The sequence below is a fragment of the Phoenix dactylifera genome, chromosome 3 (genome assembly GCF_051530095.1).
Source record: "Phoenix dactylifera cultivar Ajwa chromosome 3, Ajwa_hap1_PhDact_Kaust_v1.1, whole genome shotgun sequence".
NCBI classification, from domain to species: domain Eukaryota; kingdom Viridiplantae; phylum Streptophyta; class Magnoliopsida; order Arecales; family Arecaceae; genus Phoenix; species Phoenix dactylifera.
In genome coordinates, this window is record NC_143192.1 from 675,417 (window position 1) to 701,094 (window position 25,678).

Sequence of the window (25,678 nt, forward strand, 5' to 3'; positions counted from 1 at the left end):
TTCAAATGGTTACCAGGTCATTTTGAAAAAGAAACTTTATCAGTCATGAGACTCCTGACATATATTTACTGTCTGAAAGATCAACTTCTTCAAGAAACTTCTTCAGGCCAAAGTGATGATGGTAGTGTATCAGAAAAGCTTCCTGCTGAATCAGTAAAATAGTGGACAGGGAGTATTTCCCAGGTCCAAAGCACCAGGGAGTATTTCACAAAATACTATCAGAATAGGCACCCAAAAGATGCCCTTCCATGAAGATAATAACTATTGACACACACATAATAGAACTTTAAATGTTTCAAAGCTACCATGGTGATAATGGGATTTATTTCCTCCAACCAAACTCCAAGATTTTAGATATTTTAGTCTCTGCTTGATGGATTATTAAAAATTATAGGCTCACTTTTACAAGTAGTGGGTCTTAACCTAGTATAGGAGGGAAAAAAGATAAAAAAATACCTGAATAAAAAATATAGCTATTGGATTTCCTCGCAAACAAGATATCCGTACATAACGGCATGGTGTATAGTTCACAGGATACACCATATCACGCCTAGGAGCCTCACAACGTGGACGGACTTTTACAAATGTCTCAGGCTGGGGGGAACAAATTTGAATCATTAATAGTGGTTAGCCGTTAAAAAAAGATGCAATAACATTAAGAGAAAGTTTGACATACACAAATATGCATAAATACATATAGATATAAGAGCAAGCCACTGAAAACAGGTGAAAGACTACTAAGTTTGAAAACAAAGGAGCTTGATGAAGTTAAGAATGATCCTCTGACATAGAAAACTAAATATATTTTTCCTGTTATAACACTAAAAAATGCTGCAAACATTCATGTTGATACTAAAGACTGCCGGAGTATTAACATTTTCAATTTTCTGACAATTTCAATACATCAACTATCAAAATAAGAAACTTTACTCAGGAAGTAATTGTCTTTGCACTAAGATGAATTAAGTTCCAGTATCTTCTGACAAGTCCTGATCTCTGTCCTACTCTCTCCCACAATTTCACTATTACTTACAAGAAAGATTTCATGGTAAAATTTGAGCAATTTTGTAAATCTTCTGCTGTATCACAATTCAGCAAAAAGCATATAAGGCCCATCATGGGCCACCCTCCAAGCTTTCAAAATCTTTTGTAGATATATAAACCAGGCAAATTAGCTAACTCCTTGTCATTACTTCAAGTGGCATTGCACAGTCCTAAAAGTTTTCCTCTCATCCTTCCCCTTAAACAACGTGGCCAATGTTATATTAAGCAATAATTTCTGAACTTATCCTCTTCATTACATAAGTATCCTACCTCCATCCTAATGATGCATCCTAAGTGATTTTCATTCCTTGTCTACTTTTTCTCATTTTATCTATCCCAAAAAATGTCTGTTTCAGGCCATTTCGAGCTTTAATAGCTGTAAAGATAATAAGGGATACATATTGTATCTTATAATCTTTTTAACCGATATTTTTCAATCATTTTTCAAGTTTCTGGTTTTTGAAATGCTTTAACACAAGACTTTATTCACTCAACTGCCTCTTGGAATTTTTCACTCCAGCACTATGTTTACTTGTGCATGCAATTTTCGCATTAAACATTCTAAGGACCCATCTAGCAACTTTTGAGTGAACACATTAAGGCTCTGCTTGGCATTACTGTACGCAGTAGAGCTTTTATCCATAAAACTTTGGACATTAGGGGTTTCATTAGTAGAGCTTTTAATAAAAAAAACCGTTTACTGTTTGATAACTGCATTTTTAAAGCACTATAGAACTTTAACATCCATTTATAACCCTTTATAACCCAATTGAGAAAGTACTTTTAGTATCAAGAAATAATAACAAAAACATTATATAGTGCATTCAATTGTATTGTACTATCAAAATTGCTATTAAGTATTCTTAATTTATAAATTATTTATTTTGATATTTAATCAAAATAATATAATAAATTATTAAATAATTAAATTTATCATAAATTATAATAATACTTTTCCATATTACTACATTATAATTTTTATTATAATAGAATATTAATGATGATAATTATATTATCATAATATAATATCATTATAATCATTATAATATAATGATATTATTTTAATATATTGTATCATCAAAAATTGTTATTATAAAGTATTGCTAACTTATATTTTTAAATTAATTTTTCAAAAAACTTCCGTTGTCAGGGCTCAAAGTCGAGTCTCTCCGAAAAAAACAACTTTCCGACATATCTCAAGTAGAGCTTTTGCCCAAAAACTACAAATTGAATCTTTTCTCTAGTGGACCTTTTTCAGCTTTTGGAGGAGCTAGAAAATTGTTTCAAAATTTTTACCAAACACCTCAAAGTCACCCAAAAAGAGTTTTTAGCCCTCCAAGAAGCACTTTTTGGCCCTACAAAAGCAATGCTAAACGGGCCTAAGCTAGCATCCTTTCATGTTTTGCTTCTCTCTGTTGGTACCCCCCCCCCCCACAAAAAAAAAAAAAGACTAGTTTTTTTTCTTTTGGTAACATTTCAATTCCATCAACTTACTCCTAGCTACTTTTAGACTCTAACTACTCTTTTAAGTCTTAATGCAAACACCAATAACCACCATCCTACAATAGCTGGTTCAAACTGTCCCCGCCTTTGTATGACAAAAATAATCTGTAATGTGATGAATTTGCACCGCTCCTGATAAATATGATAATCTCAATGCTCTAATGCTCCAAACCTTTGGATTATCTAAGTAGCTACAACCAAATACTAAGATAAGGTTATGAACCAAATACTAAGATAAGGTTATGGATAGGACACCTAAATATAGGTCCATGAAAAGAAAATTTGTAGGAAATAGAAGGGTCCAACACTTAGATGTAACGATACCCCACACTCGTATCCAACGCCATGTAACATAGCCTCCATGTTCCTCTATATTATTGATTTTATACATTTTGAAAATCAGTAGGCATTCCTTTTCCAGAAAATGTAGAAGCTGCCAACAAATTAACTTTATTAATATTCTGTTTGCTATTAAAAAATTATACCACTATATTTTCAGACATCTTATTTACAATTTCATCACTAGATTCAAATCTTACCCAGCATTTGTCAGCTAGGTTTCAGCTGGGTATTGTTGAGTTTTTGTTTTATCAGAGGAGGTGGTTTTGGCAACTTTGGTCTGACTTTCGGAGTTTAAGTTAAAAAGAAATTAATATTAGAAAGAAAAAAAAAGTGAGACGACAAAACATATTTCACCATATTTAACAAGAAGTTGTATTCCCTGGAAAATTTGAATGTATAGATTCAATGTTTTGGACCAGAAGTTTGAAACTACAAAGAAAAAAGAAAAAGAAACTATAATTATATTACAAAATAATGGAAACCTAACATAACATGTTATACAGTAATTTAGGCATGATATAAAATTTAATTGTTTTCTAAATCTAATTATCTAATATGCAAAACTGCATAAATATCTAAAAAAGGAAGACATACAAGATATAAGTATAAGACTGCATACAGGAACTTGATACAATGTTTACCAAAATATCAAGTACCAAATATCAACATATTAGAATCTATAAAGTCTGAGAATAAAATGATACTGAAAACAAAAGGTCATTTATCTGTTCATGTGATTTGAAATCAAATCTCCTAATTTTGGGTGAATGCTCTTGATATACTTTGTAAAAGCTCTTCTTATTTATTTCTCCTCCTAAAATCTTTAAGGAAAAAAAAAGCCCCCCACATCTAAAAAAAGGTCATTGTGCTGAATTTCTTGAAACATAACTCTTAATTGCTGCCAATATTCTCAGTTGCAATAAATCTATGTTTACTTTCAGAAGAATGGTTTTTTAAGGACAGGTCTATCAATCAATAGCCAACTGTAGCATGTTGTAGCATCCCTAGAAGATTAACTGTCCAAAATTAGAAAATAATGCAATTCATTGTTCACCTATATTTTAGAGAATAAAACCAATTATATGTAAAAACACAGTGTTCTCATTCCAAACTAGTTTTGATAAACTGGTTCAAATAATGAATTGAAGTAGTCTTCTCCTTCATCTACTTATTTATCCTTTTCAAGATTGGGCATATAACTTTTTATTTGACAAGATATGTTTAAGGATTGAACTAATATGAAATGGAAAAATTGCTAGTGTAGATGACATATGCTACTATGCAAGTTGAATTCCCATTTACTAAAAAGAGAAATGTAAGATGACTTCAAACCAACACTATTTACTCAAATATATTTAAAGAAACAAAATTGAGTCTAGAATGGCAATAAACAACAAAATATAATTAATAAATACATCACCCATGTGGTGGCAGTTTCAATTGAAACTGAATGAAATTAGCCGAAACCCAAAATGGAGGTCAATTTTTGTCTCGTTCTGGCCAAAACAAATGCATGCAGCCAAAACAAATGCATGTAAATGGAAACTTAAGACCTTCATCCTAAACTTCCAGCCATGCACTTGTATCTCTTGATCGCATATGCCATTTGAGACCATATCCTCTGTTTTTCCTAATCTTTTTAAATGTAAAGGGTTCATCCCATCCAAAATTTCCCTTTTGACTATGCATTTACAAGAAATGCCAACATAGATCCCTTTTTATTCTGGTGAGGAACATAGATCATTTCAAAGATTAAATAATTTGTATTGTATTAGTGCTATGTCCTACCATGCAGAAACACATAGAGCAGTGATGCATGTCATGCTTTTGCAATATGTGCCATGCTTCTTGAGAGCCAAAAAAATACAAGGGTGTCTGGAATGTTGCATGCACACACATGTATATGTAGTATCTAATATACATCTTGTATACCAACCCTCTATGTTTCATCTCGGTGATCCTTTCCTAGTCATACTTGTCTCAAAACGCATGCACAGGAAACCATGGTTTCAGCAAAGCCGATTCATAACCATTGGTTCCTGGGAAAGAGGGATCACTAGCGGAGGTTGAAGAAAAGTCAGGAAATTAAATAACCTAGGTGCACCTTTCACCCGGTATATTCGTCTTCCACTAGGAGAAAGGAAGGATTGAGAACATATGATAGTGCTACATATGGTGATTGTACCCATACCAGAGTAGCATGGCAGCAATACATACTGTCAAATTTTGGTATAGCAGTTTCATCTGAAAAAGTATAGGCACCAAACTGAAAAATTTAATAATAAATTATGGTCATGAAATAAGTTAACCGTCAGTTCAGCTTTTTGCAGTATCTAAATTTTTCATCAGGCCTCCAAATATTTTTTACATATGTAAATCTGATAACAATGACCAATTAACATCTGAACAAAGTTATGACAACCAAAATGAATCATGATGTCATTAATTGCATTCTAAAACTAATTGTACTCCAATATGAAATGAAGGCAAACATAAGCTTTGGGCTTTTAGCTTGGTTTTGTCTGTTGGTTTCATATTCCACAACGTTCAAGCATGCAGCATGTATTTCTAATTTTAAAATTCTGCATAAGCAAACACAGAAAACATTCCTAAATGAAGAAAAATAACAAATCTTATACATGGGTTAAAATGCCGAACACGATCTGCAGTAGTCTTAATTTAATTGCATGATGACATTATCACAGTAAGAAATCATGTGTGTACTACAACGGAAATGATAAAAGAAACAGTGCAACAATTTCCAATATAAAAAATTGAACACATCCTCCTCAAATTGGGTTGTCATAATATACTTGTAAAGTTTACATAATGGAGTTTTGAGCATTTTGGATCCTTCAATGAAACTAGAACACAATTCCAAACCTTATAGCGCAGTCCAGCTGTGATTTCCCATTCAAGAACAGACTTATTATATATCCTTATGTGCGAAAGTAGGCAAGCTTCCTGCAAGAAAAAGAATAGTTTAGGAGAAGTACAAGAGATGTTTCATAAAGATATCTAAACTACAATCCCGACAAAATACTCTCACATAACTTTTTAGAAGACCAAATCAAAAAACTGCAAAAATCCCACAAAATTCTAGTCCATCAAATCATAAATTTCACAACTCAATTGTTGACAAAAAAAGGTTCAACAAGTTAAAGCGCCTTTCATGTGTGGTATTTGTTTGGCTTTCCAGTAGGGCTTTTTGTTGATCACTTCAACGAAAGTGCTTTTAAGAGAAGTACCTTTCTACTTGTTTTGTGTTTGGTAACTTGTAATGCAGAAAATTTTTTAGAAAGTATTTGGTCCCAGTTCAGTGTAAGGACTTCAAGGTAATTTATAGGTCTACATTAATTATAGGTCTACGTAATTCACATGAATCTCTAATCCATCTATAGATTAATTATAGGTCTACGTAATTCACATGAATCTCTAATCCATCTATTCTTAAGTAGGTTAAGCTTAAATAAAATAGGTATTCCATATAAGCACAAGCTGAAATCTAGATTTTAAAGCTTCTTGCAAAAGTACTTTTGAAAGGAGACCTAGGAAAGAGCTAAGCTATTCGCCAAGCTGGGGCAAACAAAGCCATCAGGCCCTACCGGAATAGGAATGCGAAGGCCTTTCCTTCGAAAGAAGACCCGGGAAAGAGTTATGCTATTGACCAACCCCCTTTAACTTATACATGAGAACATTTTTTTTCAACATTATCAAACATATTCTATAATTTCCTTCGAAGAAGTGATTTAAGCTGGTTAAGTGATGTTTATATAGGTGATGCCAAAGACACATGGTTAGCGCCATCCATGATAACAATGCTTTTCACCAAGAAGAATATTGAGATAAAACGCTATACAAGCATAAAATTCTGCAAACAAAGATGCGTGCAAACAACAGGTCCATGTCATGATCAAGAGGACTTACACATACTTTTCTACAACCAAAAAAGAAAAAAAAAATCATCTTTTGCTCGAAGATATCCTAAATTGAGATGCTTTCTTTCTTGTGACCTAAATATTGAGGTAATTTCAAAAAAAAAGGATGGCCAATGAAACAACAGTTCCACATCAAGATCAAGAAAAGGACTTACTTTCCATACTATCATACAAGTAAAAATAAATAAATAAATAAATAAACATCGTTTGCACTACAAAATCTTACATTTGGAGTGCCCTCTTCCAACAAATTGGTCTGCCAATCAAGATCAAGAGATGATTTTTTTTCTCTCTTTATAATGACCTAAATATTAATGTAATTTCAAGAAGAAGGACGGTAGATAAAACCACAGTTCCACATCAAGATCAAGAAAAGGACTTAGTTTGCATTCAATTATGCAAGTAGAAAAAAATAAACATCTTTTGCACTACAAAATCTAACATTTAGAGTGCGTTTTTTTCTCTTTATCATGACCCAAATATTAAGGTAATTTCAAGAAGAAAGACGGGAAATGAAACAACAGTCCACATCAAGACCAAGAAAGGACTTAATTTCCATACTATTATACCAGTTAAAAAATTTTAAAAAGAAAAACATCTGCAATACAGAATCTTACATTTGGGGCGCGCTCTGCCAACAAATTGGTTAGAAATCAAGAGCAAGAGATGATTTTTCTTTCCTGTGACCTAAATATTAAGCTAATTTCAAGAAAAGGATGAGACAAAGGGGGAGTACGCACGTCGAGCTCGAGGAGGATCCACTCCTTGGTATTAGTAGCGGTGGACCAGTGGGTGCGGAGATCGGAGTCGAGGACGTTGGCGGCCTTCTGGGCGGGGGATTCGCGGGACATGGCCTTGACCTTGTAGGCCAGGGGCTTCACCCGGGGCTCCAACTCCATCTCCATCCTCCCCTTCCCCCCTCTTCTGAACTACGGTTAGCGCACCGGACGAACCCCTCTTCTTCTATTCTACCAGCTAGCTTCGTCTCCTTCCTACGATATGGTTCAGAGAGAGTGAACGAAGAAGCGAGAAGAGAGCGGGGACTCGATGAGAGAAAAACGAGGAGATCAAGAAAAGGAGAGAGAATCGACGCCTCTCGAGTCCCCCTCCTCCATTCAATGTACACGCTTGCGTATCGCACGTGCGGTACGTGTGGTAAAACCTATAGCAAGTGCGAGAGTCCGGTGCGTATGCAATGCACGTGATCTTCTTTAGGATTTGGCAAATGTACCAGAGTTCTCGAAGCATTCCCCCGCCCCCCCCCCCCCCCCCCCCAAAAAAAAAGAGAAATAATAGAGTTTGTTTTCAAAAATTTAGGTGCAACTAGGGCTGTGAATGGATTGGGGTGACCCCTCATCCTAACCTGATTAGACCTAATCCATTCCGTATTCGAAGATCTAGGGGCTGGTTCAAAAATTGGATCTAATCTAAATTCCAAACCGGACATATTTGAGTCAATGAAAAACAAACACAGCCCGACCCAAATTAAATATGGTTTAACCTAAAAATTGGAATCACTGAATGAACTCTTATTTAAACTAATTCATTTTTTTTCAATTCAACAACTACATCTCCTTTCATATACTTTGACTTAATTATAATTAGACGTTCATAATTTATTATTTGTTTTGATGAATTTTAACCCCAAATATGCATAAATACATACATACATATATATATTAGAAATTGTAGTTTATAAACTTTAGAATGATCACTTGCTCAGATAAAATTGAAAGTTGTTGAATGAAAAATCAATTTTAAATTATTTTTTAGTTTTTATTTATATTCTTTAGTGTTTTATATTTAATTATCAGTTGCTATATTTTAGCTATAAAAAAGTAGCTAGATGTTTGACTTCATTTGCAAATCTGATCTGACCTTGTCCCTATATAAATCTATGTATTTTCGGGTTGAGTCCGAGTATACTTGACCACGACACAGCTCCAATGACCCGCTAGATCAAATTCTTTATGTTGATCCAACTTGACCTGATCCAATCAGGTAATAGGTTAGTTACAAGTCCAAAAATATGACCCAAATATGAAATTAGATCGGGCTGAAGTCCAGCATATCTTAACCTGATCCGACCCATTTGCAGCTTGAGTCGCAACTCAAAGAGTTGCTTTGAGCTATCATTCATGTGTGCAACAATGCACGTGATTTAAAAGCCTGAAATGCTGAAGGAAAGAGAAAGCATGCAAAGTAGATCTCTAAAAAAAAAAATCTTGAGTTATAGAAAAAATATTAAAATAATGGAGTCCATCACAGTGGATCTCTAGGATCGGGAAGGATATCTAATATTGAAAAATATTAAATTAAGGGAGTCCAAACTGGTGTGGTATTGAAACAAGTGACGTTCCATGATGATAAATTTTGTAGAAAAGAGTACATATATAAATTAATCTAACCTTAGATTTTTGAAGGCAGTTCATATATTTTAGATTGCCTCATTAGGCGCTAGTAGCCTAACAACTAACATTCATGTAGTCACTGGGGAGGTCTCATTGAGTTAGAGTTAGAGCTCCTGTCATACATACATATGCCTTCATAGGTTCTTCTTCTTCTTAACCTTCTTTCCGGGGACCGTGAGAAATGAGGGCCCCTTGTTTAGTGCATCTAAGTTGGTAGTCAAAACAGAGCAAACACTAAAAATTAGGTAACTCCAGTAACTCAACTTGCAAGCTATTAAATATACAAACATAAATGAAACAAAGCGTTAATCAAGTGTGCAGTAAATTGTATCCTTGTTCCTTGAATTTACAGTGTGCTTAAGATAATAATTTATCATCACGTACAAATTAGGTTCAAAGTTTGCTTTCAAAGTTCAAAGCAAGAGAGGGATGTTCAACTCCATGAGCCTCAGCCTTGATTTCGATCCATGCATGACTATAGTAAGCCTACTCCCTCCGATCTCAAAAAAATAAAATAACGAAAAGAAAGATGAGAAACACAAAAACTTGCAAGTAGCATCAAAGTTACATCAATGAAAAACAAGAATTGGTTAGCAAATTAAATAATAATCCATATGGAACAAAAAAAAAAAAAAAATGTGAAGAAATTCAAATGCTTTGTTAATAGCTTTGCCTCGACCACCTTTCCCTCATTTAATCGTGTTACGCAGCAAGAACCTGCATTATTCACTAGATCAAAGTCTTCAAGAAAATTTGGCCCTCACAAGCTTTGATCACTAAGCAAAGTAAGATATTATATGCTGGTATTGAAGCATATCTAAAAGGAACTAGCTCTAATAATCTTTTGACAGCGTTACAACAATTTGCGGCCAAGATAGACTTATTCCAATGGCAAGTTTCAGGGCATACTCCAATTTGGTAGTTTCTACCGTCTGTTCATGGTTGAGCCCTGGGCTTCGGCAACAAAATTAAAAAGCTTCTAACACCCAATCATTTTAGATAGCACTTGCATCTTTTCTCTTACTATGGTTGCTGGTATAAAGTTAGCTGATGCGTACTCTTTAAATCCCTTCATTGCTTCTTCTCTAAGAAAATAAGTTTATGGGACCTTCTATCTCCATGCTACATTGTTCCATCAAATTTTAACCCATTATGAAAAATTTCTTATTGCTGCCTCCCTTAGGAGTCTTGGTCGTGTCTCAATCCTGATGCAATTGATCATCCTCTCAAACTAGCTACTGATCATTGCCTTGGTAAGTTATTACCTCACTAATTAGCTAAGTAGATGCAAGCCTTTTCTCGGGCAGATTCCTCCTTTTACTCCTCAGCCTGCAAGTATTAGCAAACAAAACTTTGAATTTTGCCGAGAAACCAATTTTAGTCTCAAGATTTGATCTAGAAGAGTATATGAAATCTATAGTAGATTTTGTGAAAAGAAATAGACAAATTACTACTAACACAAGTTATGCAACTGACGAATGTACTTTCCCCATTTGATGGTAAAATGAGAAAAGAAAGTAGTTCTTTGAAGTCAAATCATACAAAGAGGAACTTTAGGGCATTATAGTGAAGTCATCTTTAACATGTCATAATATGTGATGCAATATATAAGGGATTATTTTTCACTAAATATTAACATGTCTCAACATTCATGGACAATGTTGATTTTTAATATTCAAGCATCTTGCATTGTTTTATCCTATTTATGCTATCTCTAATTTCAATTCTATAGCTTGCATTATGTATGATACACAAAGCTATTGACTATAGAGGGTACTAATAATCTCACATTGGATGGGAAAGGGATCTTAGTGGTGCTTTTATACTTATGAGCCCATCCTTGGTGGTGCTTAATTAGATACCCATGCGCTTATCCACCTATTATCTTAAGCTTTTGGGTTGGACTCTAACAAGCTTCTTGGTTGGTCTTTAATATTGATCACCTCAATGATAATCTATTGACATATGACAATTTAAAATATTCACAATGTACAAAAATGAAAATAGGAAACTAGGCAAAATGGTAAAATTTTCTAGAAATAGGATGCAACATGTAATGCCTTGTTAGTATGAGATTGTAAAACCACACAGTTTGTAGAAGGTCTGATTGTGCAGCTACAAGGAGACTCGATTGCTAATGTTTTGTTTGGGAAGGTAGAAGCTTACAATTTTCTTCAGATTGCAAACCACTCATTCTCAAATCACAAGATAAAGCTCATGTGTCCATGTTAACACATCAATTTGCCCTACATCTTCTTCGTTATTATTCATAAGAGCTCATTTGGTTTGCAGGAAGAGGAGAGGGGATAGTGTGCTCAAGAGAAAAATAGATAAATACCTCATATTTGGTTGGAGTTTTCAAATAAGAGAAACGAGAAAGTAGCTGTTGCCCAAGGTGACAACCCAAGAGGGGGGGGTGAATTGGGTCTTTTAAAACTTTTAAATTACTTCTAATCTTTTAGATTAATTATGCTAAGTTGTATGGATGCTTAGTGAAGCTTAACCTTAGCAAGAGTATGATTCTAATCTAATCAACTATTAAGCAGTGGGTTCAATAAAAGATTAGTCTAATTTTGCCCTAGTATGCTATTCAATTTAATGATTGAGTAAATTGATTATGCTTGCAACTAAAGGATGCACGAAGAAGAGTTAAGCAAGCTTAATATCTAAGTAAGTGAGTGAGGAGGTCAGTCAACAAAGAGCATCACAAACACAACAAAAATATAGTGGTTCGGTGCATCCCAGCACCTACATCCACTCCCCAAGACCTCTTGGGAATTCCACTATAATCCTACAGATTACAGCCGGTTGTTTTACAAGCTCACAACCCAACTTGTTGTTTTACGAGCGCACAACGAACTCGGTCGGTTTTCCCAGGCTCACCGACTAGAACCACTCCGATTGTTTTTCCGGGCTCACAATCAAACCCTTACACGTTGGTTTTACCCTCGGCTCACCAACAAACCTAAACCCCGTTGGTTTTCCCCTTGGCTCACCAACAAACCTTAAACCCCGTTGGTTTTCCCTTTGGCTTACCAACAAACCTTTAACCCCTTGATTCAATCCCTTGATTGAATCAAGTTACAAGATATTAAAACAAAGAATAAAAACAAATCAAAGCTTCTTAAACAAGCAAATATAACAATGTAAACAAATAAAGTAAAGAGAAGCCCTCAAACGAGTTTTGAAGATGGAGGAGCTCGACTTCTTCTTTACTTGACCCTCTTCTGATTTGGCACGAAATAGAGGATCACCGCGGCAGCACACGGATGGTGAGGAAGCTTTGGAATACACTTGGAAGCTCTTCTTCTCTCTATTTCACTTTGAATGGCCCTTATTGTGCTTATGGGAGATTTCCCTTGGAATCTCTTTCCTAAATGTGTTCTCCTACTTCCATCCGTTCTCTCCTAGCTCTCTTCTTGTTTTTATAGCTTTTGATAACGTGGAAACAAGAATATAGCCGTTAGAGCCAAAAATAGAGCCGTTGGAACCAGTCTGCAGCTCCTGACAATATGACCGTTGGGTTTGGAGTCGACTCGCGCGATCAGGAGTCGGCTCGGCTGTAGCAGGAGTCGACTCGAGCTTTTCCGGAGTCGACTCGGCAACTGTTCCAAGTTTGAATTAAAGTTGCCGTCTTGACTGGGAGTCGACTCGACTTAACCCGGAGTCGACTCGCCAACTTCTGGCGCTGACCTGGCAATTTTGGAGTCGGCTCATCCTCTGTAGTCCGTGGATCCAAATTTGAATTTTGTCCACTCGAGTCGACTCGACTGTCCTGGGAGTCGACTCGAATCTCAGAGCCCGAACTTCCGATTCTCTGTCTTTTGGCTCATCCAGTCTTGGAGTCGACTCGAACTTCCTTGGAGTCGACTCGGCTCTCAGTTTCCGAAAGTTGGTCTTCTGCCATCTTAGTGTAGCGCTGCCTTGGAGTCGACTCGAGCTGTATGGGAGTCGACTCGAATCTCAGAGTCGGAAAACTGATCCTCTGTATTTTGGAGCCGCGCTGCCTTGGAGTCGACTCGACTTGTCTTGGAGTCGACTCGCCTCTCAGAGACGAAAATACCGTCTTCTGTCTTGGGGTTGTTCTGTCTTTGGAGTCGACTCGGACTTTGTGGGAGTCGACTCGAATCTCAGTGTCCAAAAACTGCTTCTCTGAGTTTTCCCTTGTGTACCACTGAGAGTCGACTCTCGCTTTCTTTGGAGTCGACTCGAATTCCTCAGGAGTCGACTCGAAGACTATTCTTTTGAATTTTCCTTTGAATTTGCTCCTCCAATTTGAATCTTTTGAACTTTAAAGTTGGGCCAATGAATTGTAGCTTTCTTCTAACTTTTCTTGAGTGCTTTTGGAGGCCTTCTTGTGTTCTTCCAACTTGCTATGTTCCTTGCAAAATAAATATCTTTCTCCTTGCAACATAAACATTAGTATCTATACTTCAAGGTGTTGTGATCATCAAAATCAATCTATGAATCAATCTTTGGGTCATCAATCTCCCCCTTTTTGATGATGACAAAACTTGGAGTATATGCAATATAAAAGATATTGTTTTCTAGAAGTAATACATAGCAAAGTTGCATGAAGTAGATAACATGTATATTTAAAACAAAACATACTTCATGATAATGCTTTAGATTTAATCAGCTTAACACAATCAATATATTTCAGTTCAAGCTGATTATCACAAAGCATTATAAGCATATACTTAGATATTTCTCCCCCTTTTTGACAACATCAAAAAGATAGTGAAACATTAAGTACAAAGATCAGAGCAGAACACATCGAGTGTGAATTCAAGAGATTTTCTAATTTGATACCACAGATAGTTTTCTAATCAAGTGTAGGTGGAATCTTCCTTAGGTTAATTCAAGAAGTACCACAATTAATAACCAAAAACATGAGTGGAAATCTAACCTCTCTTTAATAATAAGTATGAAAGCTTGTTCATTGAAGAACTTTTGCCCAATCTATTAAGTATTTTATCAACATGAGAGCAATTTAATTGATTTTCAGAGTAAAAGATCAAAACTTATATACTTGAAAAACATATCATCATGTTGGATCATGACTTCAAAGTTCTTTTTATGATAATAAGAGCATTGGGGCACAAATACCAAAATATGAATTCATGCAATTTATGATATATCTTAGAGCTCTTTTAAGGACTTTTTTTTATTCCTTTAGAAAATAAGCACGATTTGATACATATATAAAAATATGAATTGGCACAATATTGAAGTTCTAAAGAGCAAGCCAATTAGGACTCATTAGTGAATTCCAAAATAGATTTTCTACGAGATACTCAAGAAAATTTAACACGTTATTCTCCCCTTTTTTCATTAAATTAGAGGCTCTTAAGATCAACTATTTGAATTGCAATTTGGTTCATGATTTGTGCAGAAGATATATTAACCAAATAACATGCCTCAAGGTGTATCATAAAGATTTTCATATTTAAATTTCAGATGATACATATTGGAGAGTATTAGGATCACTTTTCATTTAGTATTCTTTCCCTCTCCTATAGATTTATGTAATTAAGTTCCGTGAGACCTCTCCTTCTGAAATTTTCTTTCTCCCCCTCTATTGATCATTCCATTTAAGAGTTTAGAATTTGAAGATAATGTTCAATAAAATTGTCAATCTCAAAAATATATTTTCTATAAGTTTCAGCTCATTTTCATAAGACTCAAGGTTTGAGATAAGACAGCCTTTATAGAATAAAGCATGTCTTGCAATATAAGGAGGTTCATCAAAATCAATCCATAAAATTAAAGTTTCTTTAGGATAAGATACTGAATATCTAAAGCTCCCCCTCAAAAGATGCATTCTTCTTTAATCATTCTTTTCTTTGGTTGAATTTCAGAATTTAATAATAAACGTGAATAAAACTGAAATTCTATGTTATCGAGAATGTAGAGTGATCTAGAATTATTCAAAATTTATAGTATTCACTCTATATATATATATTCTGATAATAGTTTCTAAGAATGTAGGAGAGAAAAACATATAGATGATCATTGAGGTATGTGTATTTATAGAACTCAATTTCTTAATCACAGTTCTTCAGCAATGTATACATGAAGCTCAATAAATTTTTTTAAATATTAAAATAAAGTCATATATTTTAAAAATATTTACTTGCAATCAAGATCATCGTAAGACACATCATTTGAATCAAAATTATTATACTTTGAAGGTAAGAAATGATATGTTTCGGATGCGTATCGGAGCAATCAAAATAAATTCTGTTTTTCTTACATTAACATTTTATTTAGTAATCATATGTAGTTTAAACTTTTATACAAAATCGGATTCTGAATTACATAGGATTTTCAATAGAAGCTTTCTAAGTCATAATATGAGATATGTATCTTTCACAATGTGGCTCATCTTAAATTGTTACGATTGAAAAATACATATTTCAATAACATTAAAGCACTTTCAGAATCTTTGTGTTTAATTTTGAGTTTCGATACAAAATAAAGGATATTTTAACAAGTATTAGGACATTATATATCAAAGTTAGGCAAGTAGAAAGATAGATCAATATCAATTTATTTTTCCTAAATAGAGATGTTCTTCTCTTCTCCTTTCTACAATTTTATTTAGCTTTCAGATTTTAACAATGATTGTGAATGACAAATCTGAAATTTCTTTTCAATAAAACTAAACAAAAGATGTTATGTAGCAATTCAAACATTCAATCAAATTGTCCAAGTATGAAACATTACAAAATATTGAGAATCCATAAATCAAGACATCATACCATATGCAAAATATACCATGTGTTAAGTCATGCATTAAAATACTAAGTACAAGAATGTCAAGGATCAAAATCAATTCTTTTCAAATAAACTCCCCCTATTTAAATATAATCTTGCAATGATTTCATCCTTAAAGTGTGTTTTCAAGTGATTAAAAATTTGACTTAATTCTACTTTCATTTACTTTGTTTTTCATTTATAACTTTCTTATGCTCTATACTCTATTTGCTCCCTATCCGGTGGAGTTGGGAAGGGGCACGAGGTACTACCACTAGCCTCCCTCTTGTGCCGTCCCTAATATGCCCTATACCGAATAGTTGGGTCAAATAGTGCCGGGTACTACCACTAGCCTCCCCATTGGCACCATCCCTATGATGAGCAATATAGAAAGGTTAAAATGTTTACTTCAAAACCTCCCTGTTTAAGTGTAATTAATTATGGATTTTATCCCTTCCAAAAGAATGCTCACACAAGTCTCACAAATGTGTCGAATATATTAAGTTTGTTTTGCTTTTCCTTAAGGTTGAAGTGTTTGCCTCTACTTGGATTTTACTTCTCTTGAATAATATCCATTTTCTTTTCTTTATCTCTCTCTCTTTTTGTTATTCTCAAGTAATTTTCATGAGAGAGCAGAATAGAGAATTAATCTTACGTATCATATATATGTATATCATGCAAATAATATTTTCATTATGCTCAAGGTTTCATAACTTCTCACAAGTTATTTTACATCAACATTTTAAGCATATACTTGTGTATTTCATGGTTATGACATAGGCAAAGATATATTTTAGTTTGGGCAAACCATGAAATAATTTCTAAAAGTATAAGTCAGTCAATACACATATAGACATGATATCAAAAATTAATAATTAAAGAATTTAATCATGCCATAATAAGATTTAAGTTACTGACTTTGCTCAACTAATTTGTGAGAAAGGTATCTAAATTACCTATTCATTATATGTTCTTCAAGCCAAACTAGATTTCTTATGTGTGAACTTTTGGCTGAAGAAGATCCTCTCTCTTGTTTGCATGTGAATGTTTAGTGTATCTTACATGAAGATATCCTTCAAGTTGAAATTTCTCATTTTTCTTTCTTGAAGGAAGGTCATTAGTTTCTTTAAGATACAAAGCATTCATCCAACATATATATTTTTTTAACTAGATGACTCAATATAAGATATGACAATAGTTGCATGTTGAGTCACTTTACTCAAGAGATTGCCTAAATATAAGCAAGCACATATCATTTGAACTAAAGAGATAGATTCATTAACCAAGATAGTTTAAGTCAATTTAGTTTAGATTCTATTTGCTTAAGATAATTATCAATAAGATATGTTAACTATGTTTTAATCAATTTATCTTAAACATTTTGTTGACCCCCTAATGGATTTTGATGAATACAAAACACTAGAGTAAAATTCCATTATATCTTAACAATTCGATTGAGGAATTCATGTGTTTTACTTAGAAAATTGTTAAGAAATGTCTAGGCAAGTTCCCACAATTTTTATGAATTTATTGAAGAATATTTTGAGCTAAAGAAAAAGTTCAGGGACAGCCGAGACGTCTCCTGATAGTTTCAGAGACGTCTCTGGCACAAACAGGAAGAACTGGCACACTTGGAGTCGTCCCCGGCACCTGCCGAGACGTCCCCGCTGTACGCGGAGTCGTCCCCGCAAGCAAAAAGGAGACTCCCCGAGACGTCCCCAAGATGGCGGAGACGGCTCTCTCAGGGTTTTCCAGAGAATGGTTTTTGCGGTGATAAGGAAGCGGAGTCGACTCTGAGATAGCGGAGTCGTCCCCACGCATAAAGTGGACACAAGCGGAGACGTCCCCTGAAAGAGCGGAGACGACTCTCTCAGGGAATTCCAGAGGGCAAGTTTTTCGGAGACAAAGAAGCGGAGTCGTCCCCAAAGAAGCGGAGTCGTCCCCACTCAAAAAGCACAGACAAGGCGAGACGTCCCCGTAAAGTGCCGAGTCGACCCCAGATAAAGTAAAAAGTAAAATCCTGTAGGTGAGACGTCTCTCGCTGTAGCGGAGACGTCCCCGGAGCGCCTGGGACGCGACTGACAGCTTTTCAGGTTTGATTTTGAATTTCAAATCCTTCTCTTTTTGTCTCTAACGGCTATATTTGCTTTTTGGGCTATAAAAGGGACCTCTTAAGTGGTTCTCAAAAAAACTCTTCACCAACCCAAAGCAAAATCATTCAAGAGAGAAGTTTGAAAGAAAAGCTCAAGGGAGTGAGTGCATCCAAGGAAGGAAATCAAGTACTTTCAAGTCTCCCAAGTGATTTCAAGCTCAACCACTCTCGCGCGCTCGGGAATCAAAGCTCACACTCAACCCTACGCGGTCTACCTTGGAAGAATCAACATCTCCCACGCTTCCAACGGCAAAAAGATTCTTCCGGGTTTCATTGTTCATAAGTGCTATATTTGCTTTCTAGAGCTTTTATATTCTTTTGTACACTCTTTTATCGTGGTGCTTGTTCAAGTCAAGGGACTTGGAACAAGGGAAAGGCGTCCCAAGCCTAAGAGAAATTGGGGGTTTAGGGTTTGTTGTGAGCCCGGTGTAAAACAACGAGTTGGGTAGTGAACTCGCAAAACTACCGTACTGTAATCTTGGATTATAGTGGAAATACCCAAAGGCGCTTTGGGGAGTGGATGTAGGAGCAGTGAAGGCTCCGAACCACTATAAAACCGTGTGCTTGTGGTTGTCTTCTCTTATCCCTTTATCCTTGCTTTAGTTTATATATTTGTGTGGTTTAATCTTAAATTAGTCAAAAAGTTTTTTAAAACACCCAATTCACCCCCCTCTTGGGTGACCATCTTTGGGCAACAAGTGGTATCAGAGCAGGTGCTCTTATATTTCTTGAAAGACCTAACCGTCTTAGCCAAAGATCTAGATGGGAACACCCTTTAACAATGTTCCTGCCGAGGGGCAAGCAACCAATAGACCTCCACTCTTCAATGGGACAAATTATACCTATTGGAAGACTAGAATGAAAATCTTCATTCAAGCACAAGACTATGCCTTGTGGAGGGTTATAGTCAAGGGACCACAAGAACCATCACACATAGTTAATGGCATTCGAGTTCCCAAACCTGAAGAGGATTGGGATGAGAATGATGATAGGATGGCTCAACTCAATTCTAGAGCCATGAACTCATTATTTTGTTCTTTAGATGCAAATGAGTTTAATAGAGTCTCCACATGTAGTTCCGCTAAGAAAATATGGAATAAGCTTGAAGTTACCCACGAGGGTACAAATCAAGTCAAGGAGTCCAAAGTGAACATTCTAGTTCACAAATATGAGTTGTTTAAGATGGAACCCAATGAAACCATCACATGCATGTTTACACGCTTTACGGATATAATTAATGGTTTAAAAAGCTTGGGTAAATCCTACACTAACCCGGAACTTGTGAGTAAAATTCTCAGGTCTTTGCCAAAAGCATGGGAAGCAAAGGTCACGGCGATCGTAGAAGCCAAAGACCTCAACACCTTGGGGCTAGAGCAACTCTTGGGCTCATTGATGACGCATGAGCTCACGATGAAGCAACATGAAGAAGAGTTGCCGAAGAAAAAGACAATCGCACTCAAGGCTACCTCAAGTGTGTGTGAAGAAGAGAGCAGTGGGAGTGAAGAAGAAAGCCAAGATGAGGACTTGGGGTTGATAGTTAGGAAGTTTAAGAAATTCATGAGAAGGAAGAAACCCTTCCCAAGAAAGAAATTTGGAGGTAGAAATGATTGGGAAAAAGAAAAGGAAAAAGAAAGAGATCCAATCATATGCTATGATTGCAAGAGACCGGGACACATTCGTTCCGAATGCCCTCAACAAAACAAGTATTTTGGAAAGAAGAAGAAGAAGGCATTGAAGGCAACATGGGATGATAGTGACACATCATCCTCCGAGGAAGAGAAGGAAGAGACCGCCAATTTATGCTTCATGGCGTTCGAGGACGACGAGGTATGTCAAAACCCAACCATAAATTTTACTTTAGAAGAATTGTATGAAGCTTTTCAAGAACTTATGGGTGATTGTAGTATGTTAGGAGCAAAAAATAAAGAATTAAAAGCCTTCAATCAAAAACTAAAGGAAGACATTGAAAACCTATTAATTGAAAAGGAGAGCGTTAAAAATATTAATACTACTAACCTAGAAATTAAGAATTCAAAACTTAGTATTGAAAATGAAAAGGGAAAAACAGTAATTAAGGAATTAAATCTAAAATTAAAATCCCTATTCGATATTAATACCTCACTTGCACAAAATGTTGAATCTCTTAAAAAAGATAAGGAAGAACTAGTCAAAGAAAATTTGAATCTTAAGAATGAGGTACATAAGTACAAACCAATTGTTGAAAAATTCACACAAAGTTCTGAAAAATTAAATCTCATTCTTTCAAATCAAAGAGCCGTTTTTAATAAAGCCGGATTAGGTTATAAAACTAATAAACAACAAAAGTATCTAAAGAATTTCTTTGTAAAAGCGAAAGATGTAAAAACTGAAAAACCTACATGCTTTCATTGTGGAAAGACTGGACATAAAGTCTACTCTTGTATTCAAAGAAAAATCCAAACTAACAAGAGTACATTTGTGAAAGCCAAAAACATAACTAAAGTATGGGTGCCTAAGGGAACCAACCACACTAACCACGAAGGACCCAAGAAAACTTGGGTACCTAAGAGCTTCACATGATCATTTTGCAGGTATGCCTTGCAGCCGAAAATAAAAAGAGAATGTGGTATCTTGATAGCGGTTGCTCAAGGCATATGACCGGTGACAAGAGTCTCTTCGTCACCTTGGAATCAAAAGAAGGAGGAGTAGTCACATTTGGAGACAATGCTAAAGGCCGAATCATTGGTGTCGGTAAAATCTCCATATCATCCTCCTCATTTATTGATAATGTATTGTTAGTTAATGGACTGAAACATAATTTATTAAGTATAAGTCAATTTTGTGACAAGGGCTTTAAAGTATCATTTGAATCGTCACTATGCATAATTAGTAGTCCAATTGATAATGAGATCATACTCACAGGACATAGGCATGGAAATGTTTACATGGTAGATCTTGATAATCTCACCATGAAGGATGGCCAATGTCTTGTAGCCATGAATCCTAAAGTCAATGAGACTAGTTGGTTATGGCATCGTAGGTTAGGGCATGCTAGCATGGATTTAATTTCTAAATTGATTACAAAGGATCTAGTCAAAGGACTACCGAAAATAGACTTTGAAAAGAATAAAATTTGTGCGGCATGTCAATTAGGAAAACAAACAAGAAGTTCTTTTAAGTCTAAGAACATAGTCTCAACGTCAAAACCCTTAGAACTAATTCACATGGATTTGTTTGGACCCACTAGAACTGCTAGTCTAGGGGGTAAGAAATTTGGTCTTGTCATTGTTGATGATTTTTCACGTTTTACATGGGTTTCATTCCTTGCACACAAAGATGAGTCCTTTCCCGCTTTTATCAAGTTTCATAATAAAGTTTCAAATGAACTCAATCTTAAGCTAAAAGCAATTAGGAGTGATCATGGTACCGAGTTTGAAAATCAACACTTTGAAAAGTTTTGTGACGAAAATGGTATCAATCACAATTTCTCGGCACCTAGGACACCCCAACAAAATGGGGTGGTAGAAAGGAAGAATCGCACACTCGCAGATATGGCTCGTACCATGTTGTGCGAATCGGATCTACCAAAGTATTTTTGGGCTGAAGCAATAAGTACCTCATGTTATATCTTAAATCGTGCTTTAGTTAGATCTATCTTAAAGAAAACACCATATGAATTGATAAAAGGCAAAAAACCAAATATAAGTTATTTTCATGTTTTTGGTTGTCGATGTTTTATTTTGAACAATGGAAAGGACAATCTCAGTAAATTTAGTGCCAAATCAGATGAGGGGATCTTCTTAGGTTATTCCTCATCTAGTAGAGCATACAGGGTCTTCAACAAGAGAACTCTCGTTGTTGAAGAATCCATTCATGTTGTTTTTGATGAAACTAATGGAGATTCTTCTAGAAAAGAAGAAGATGTTGATGCAGGTATACTTGAAGACCGAATCAAGGAATTCTCCATACAAGACAAACAACATGAGGATGAGGTTAAGGAAGATACAAATCAGCAAGATGAAGAAGATCAACCTCCATCAAACAATCAAGATCTTCCTAAAGAATGGAGGTATGCACATGGTCATCCAAAGGATCTAATCCTTGGTGATCCTTCACAAGGTATAAGAACTAGATCTTCTCTAAGAAACACTAGTAATTATCTTGCTTTCGTTTCACAAATAGAGCCTAAATCACTAGAAGAAGCTGAAAAAGATGATAATTGGATGAACGCTATACAAGAGGAATTAAACCAATTTGAAAGAAATGAAGTTTGGACTCTAATGAAAAGACCCCCAAATGTTTCAATTATAGGCACCAAGTGGGTGTATAGAAATAAACTAGATGAAGATGGAATAGTAATAAGAAACAAAGCTAGGCTAGTGGCCAAAGGATATAATCAGGAGGAAGGAATAGATTTTGATGAAACTTTTGCTCCTGTTGCTAGATTAGAAGCTATTAGATTACTTTTGGCATATGCATGCTTCATGGACTTTAAACTCTATCAAATGGATGTAAAAAGTGCATTTCTAAATGGTTATATAATGGAGGAAGTTTATGTAGGACAACCTCCAGGTTTTGAAAATCACTTACATCCAGATTATGTGTATAAATTGCATAAAGCATTGTATGGACTTAAGCAAGCTCCTAGGGCATGGTATGAAAGATTAAGTAATTTCCTAATTGAAAACAAATTTAAGAGAGGAAATGTAGACAAAACCCTCTTTATTAAAAGAAAAGGAAATGACTTATTGCTTGTACAAATTTATGTGGATGATATAATTTTTGGTGCTACTAATGATAGTCTTTGTCAAGAGTTTGCCAAGCTTATGCAGGGAGAATTTGAAATGAGCATGATGGGTGAGCTCAACTTCTTCCTTGGGCTGCAAATAAAACAATCAGAGGAAGGCATATTCATCAGTCAGTCCAAGTATATCAAAGAAATGTTGGAGAAATTCAAGATGAAGGATGCAAAAGAAATCAGCACACCCATGGGCTCAAGTTGCAAGCTTGATAAGGATGAAAAAGGTAAAAGTATAGACTGCAAATTGTACAGAGGTATGATAGGCTCTTTACTTTACCTTACTGCGAGTAGACCAGATATATTATTCAGTGTTTGTATGTGTGCTAGATACCAAGCATGTCCTAAGGAATCACACTTGCAAGCTGTTAAAAGAATATTTAGATATCTAGTAGGGACATCTAATGTAGGCTTATGGTACTCTAAACAGTCTGACATAAACTTAATTGCTTATTCCGATGCTGATTTTGCCGGGTGCAAACTCGACAGAAAAAGCACAAGTGGGACATGTCAATTCTTGGGTGCCAATTTGGTTTCTTGGTTTAGCAAGAAACAAAATTCAGTTGCCTTGTCCACAGCTGAAGCTGAGTACATTGCAGCTGGAAGCTGTTGTGCCCAAGTTCTTTGGATTAAGCAACAGCTTGAAGACTTCGGTATTAAAATGGACAATATACCAATTAAGTGTGACAATACAAGTGCAATCAACTTAACAAAAAATCCTGTTCAACACTCTAAGTCAAAGCATATAGAGATTAGGCATCATTTTATTAGGGATCATGTGATGAAAAATGATGTGATGATTGAATATGTATGTACTGAAAATCAATTAGCTGATATCTTTACAAAGCCCCTTTGTAAAGATAGATTCAATTTCTTAAGGAATGCGTTGAGCTTGTATGATCCTAGCAAATGAAGTGAACTTGTATTGCTTTACTTTGCTACTCGAACTAGTAACCCACCTCAAGGCAAACATATGTGAAAACATGAATTCATCTAAACTAAATGACGAACTGTTTGACTTTCCGGAGGATGGTTACCCTCCCTTGGACTCTTCATAGAGATATTTTCAGAGCCTATAACATGGGTATTCGAAATTTGGTCAAACATTCCTCATTTCAATCTTAATAATCTAAAAGTCATTATCAAATCATTATAGGATGTATTATTAAGGGGGAGGATCACAAACAAATTCACTCTGTGTCTATCAAAAGAAATCACGATTGATTAGGGTGATTAAACAAAAATCTGGAACTGCAGTCTGAAATTTTTTGTGCCGGAGACGTCTCTGGCAAGTCGCAGAGACGTCCCCCCAGGGGGAGACGTCTCGCCTTAGTGGCGGAGACGTCTCGGGGACCGAATGAGGGCTTTTTAAATAGGTCGAAATCGCTCGAGCCGACTCGAGCTTTCTCCCTCATTCCCGACCAAAACGGAAAGCCCTAGCCTCCACTTGCTCTCCACTTCAAAACCTAGCTTCCATTTGCCCTAAATCGCAAACCCTAGCATCCATGGCACCAAAGAAAGCTAGGACAACCCGTGGGAGGCGACCTAGAGTAGCGGGCGACGGTGAGGAACGGCGGGAAGAACCCTCCGCGCCTTCTCCTCCGGTTGCTCCGCCGACCACGACGATTTCCTGTGCAAATCGCACAGTCACGACTGGCAGGCACATCGATTTTTTCTTTCTAGATCATGAGGGGTTCTCTATTGGAGAGAGACTCCGAGCCCAAGGGTGGGAGCACCTTTGCACCCTCAAAATCTCGACCTACCCCGGCCTTGTTAGAGAAATGTTTAGTGATATGGCCTTAGGGGACTTAGGGTACACTGCATATGTCCGAGGAACATTGGTAGAAATTAATGAGGATGTCCTATCCACTGTCCTACAAATTCCTAAGGACGGTGAGGCACCGACCTCACATCCCCAAAGGGAAATAGCCCTAAACTTGATTCTAGGAAGAGAGGACTGCGGCCCTCTTGATGTTGTCTACTCCCAGGACCTAAATGCAGAAATGAGACTTCTTTTAAGCATTGTCAATCGGGTCCTATTCCCCAAAACCGGTCGCTTCGATTTTGTTTCGGAGCGTGATTTAGTCATAATGCACCATATCCTACTAGGAATCCCCCTAAACCTCCCTAGACTCATGCTAAATTACATTGCCCAATGTCATAGGTATTCTAGGTTTAGTATACCCTATGGCATGATCTTTACCTTAATATTTAAACACTTCAAGGTTCCCATTCCACCAAATGAACCTGCAAAGGCCCTAAGAAACACCGATTATTACAATGAGGGCTCAATGAGAAGAATGGAATTTCACAAGATAGATGGGTCGTGGGTCAAGGTTCCAAAAAGAAAAGCACAAACCATAGAGCCTGAAATCCCACATCATGAGCCTGACCATCACTCTCCTCCACCTAGCCACATGGACATCCCTGATATTCCCTCCAGCTCAGCTGGACCTTCCACATCCATGCCACAACCTCCTCCAGTCAGTGGGACCTCCTTCCTATCAGAGGAGCAGATGCACACTTTAGCATCTGTTATTTGTCAGCAGATGAGGGAGGAGATGAGATCCATGATGACTGCAGAGCTGGCCCCCATCAGACAAGAGCTGAAGGAAATTAGAGCTCAAATTGAAGCCACAGAGCAGCAAATAGTTGGGGTAGGTGCCACCCAAACATTCAGATCGATAGAGCTCAAAGACAGCTTGAAGGCCATTTCCGAGAGTCTCAAAGAGTTGACAAAGCCAGATGGCAA

The 25,678-nt window shown here is 36.1% G+C and overlaps 1 protein-coding gene across 4 annotated transcripts in view; it reads right to left on the reverse strand.

The window, feature by feature from the left end:
* Positions 1–7,961, reverse strand: part of LOC103720448 (uncharacterized) — a 46,343-nt gene extending 38,382 nt beyond the window's left edge. For 3 of the 4 annotated variants that reach the window (XM_088717330.2, XM_088717328.2, XM_088717329.2), the window contains exons 1-3: positions 7,568–7,915; positions 5,773–5,853; positions 457–594 (exon numbers count right to left, since the gene is read on the reverse strand). Coding sequence is in view for 2 of the 4 variants with exons in the window: in XM_088717328.2 (XP_088573454.2) it covers positions 457–594; positions 5,773–5,853; positions 7,568–7,732 (384 nt within the window). In the remaining 2 variants the exon portion in view is untranslated. Of the gene's footprint in view, positions 1–456; positions 595–5,772; positions 5,854–7,567 lie in introns of all 4 variants that reach the window. The other variant, XM_088717327.2, reaches the window with a different exon arrangement.
* Positions 7,962–25,678: the final 17,717 nt, after the last annotated feature.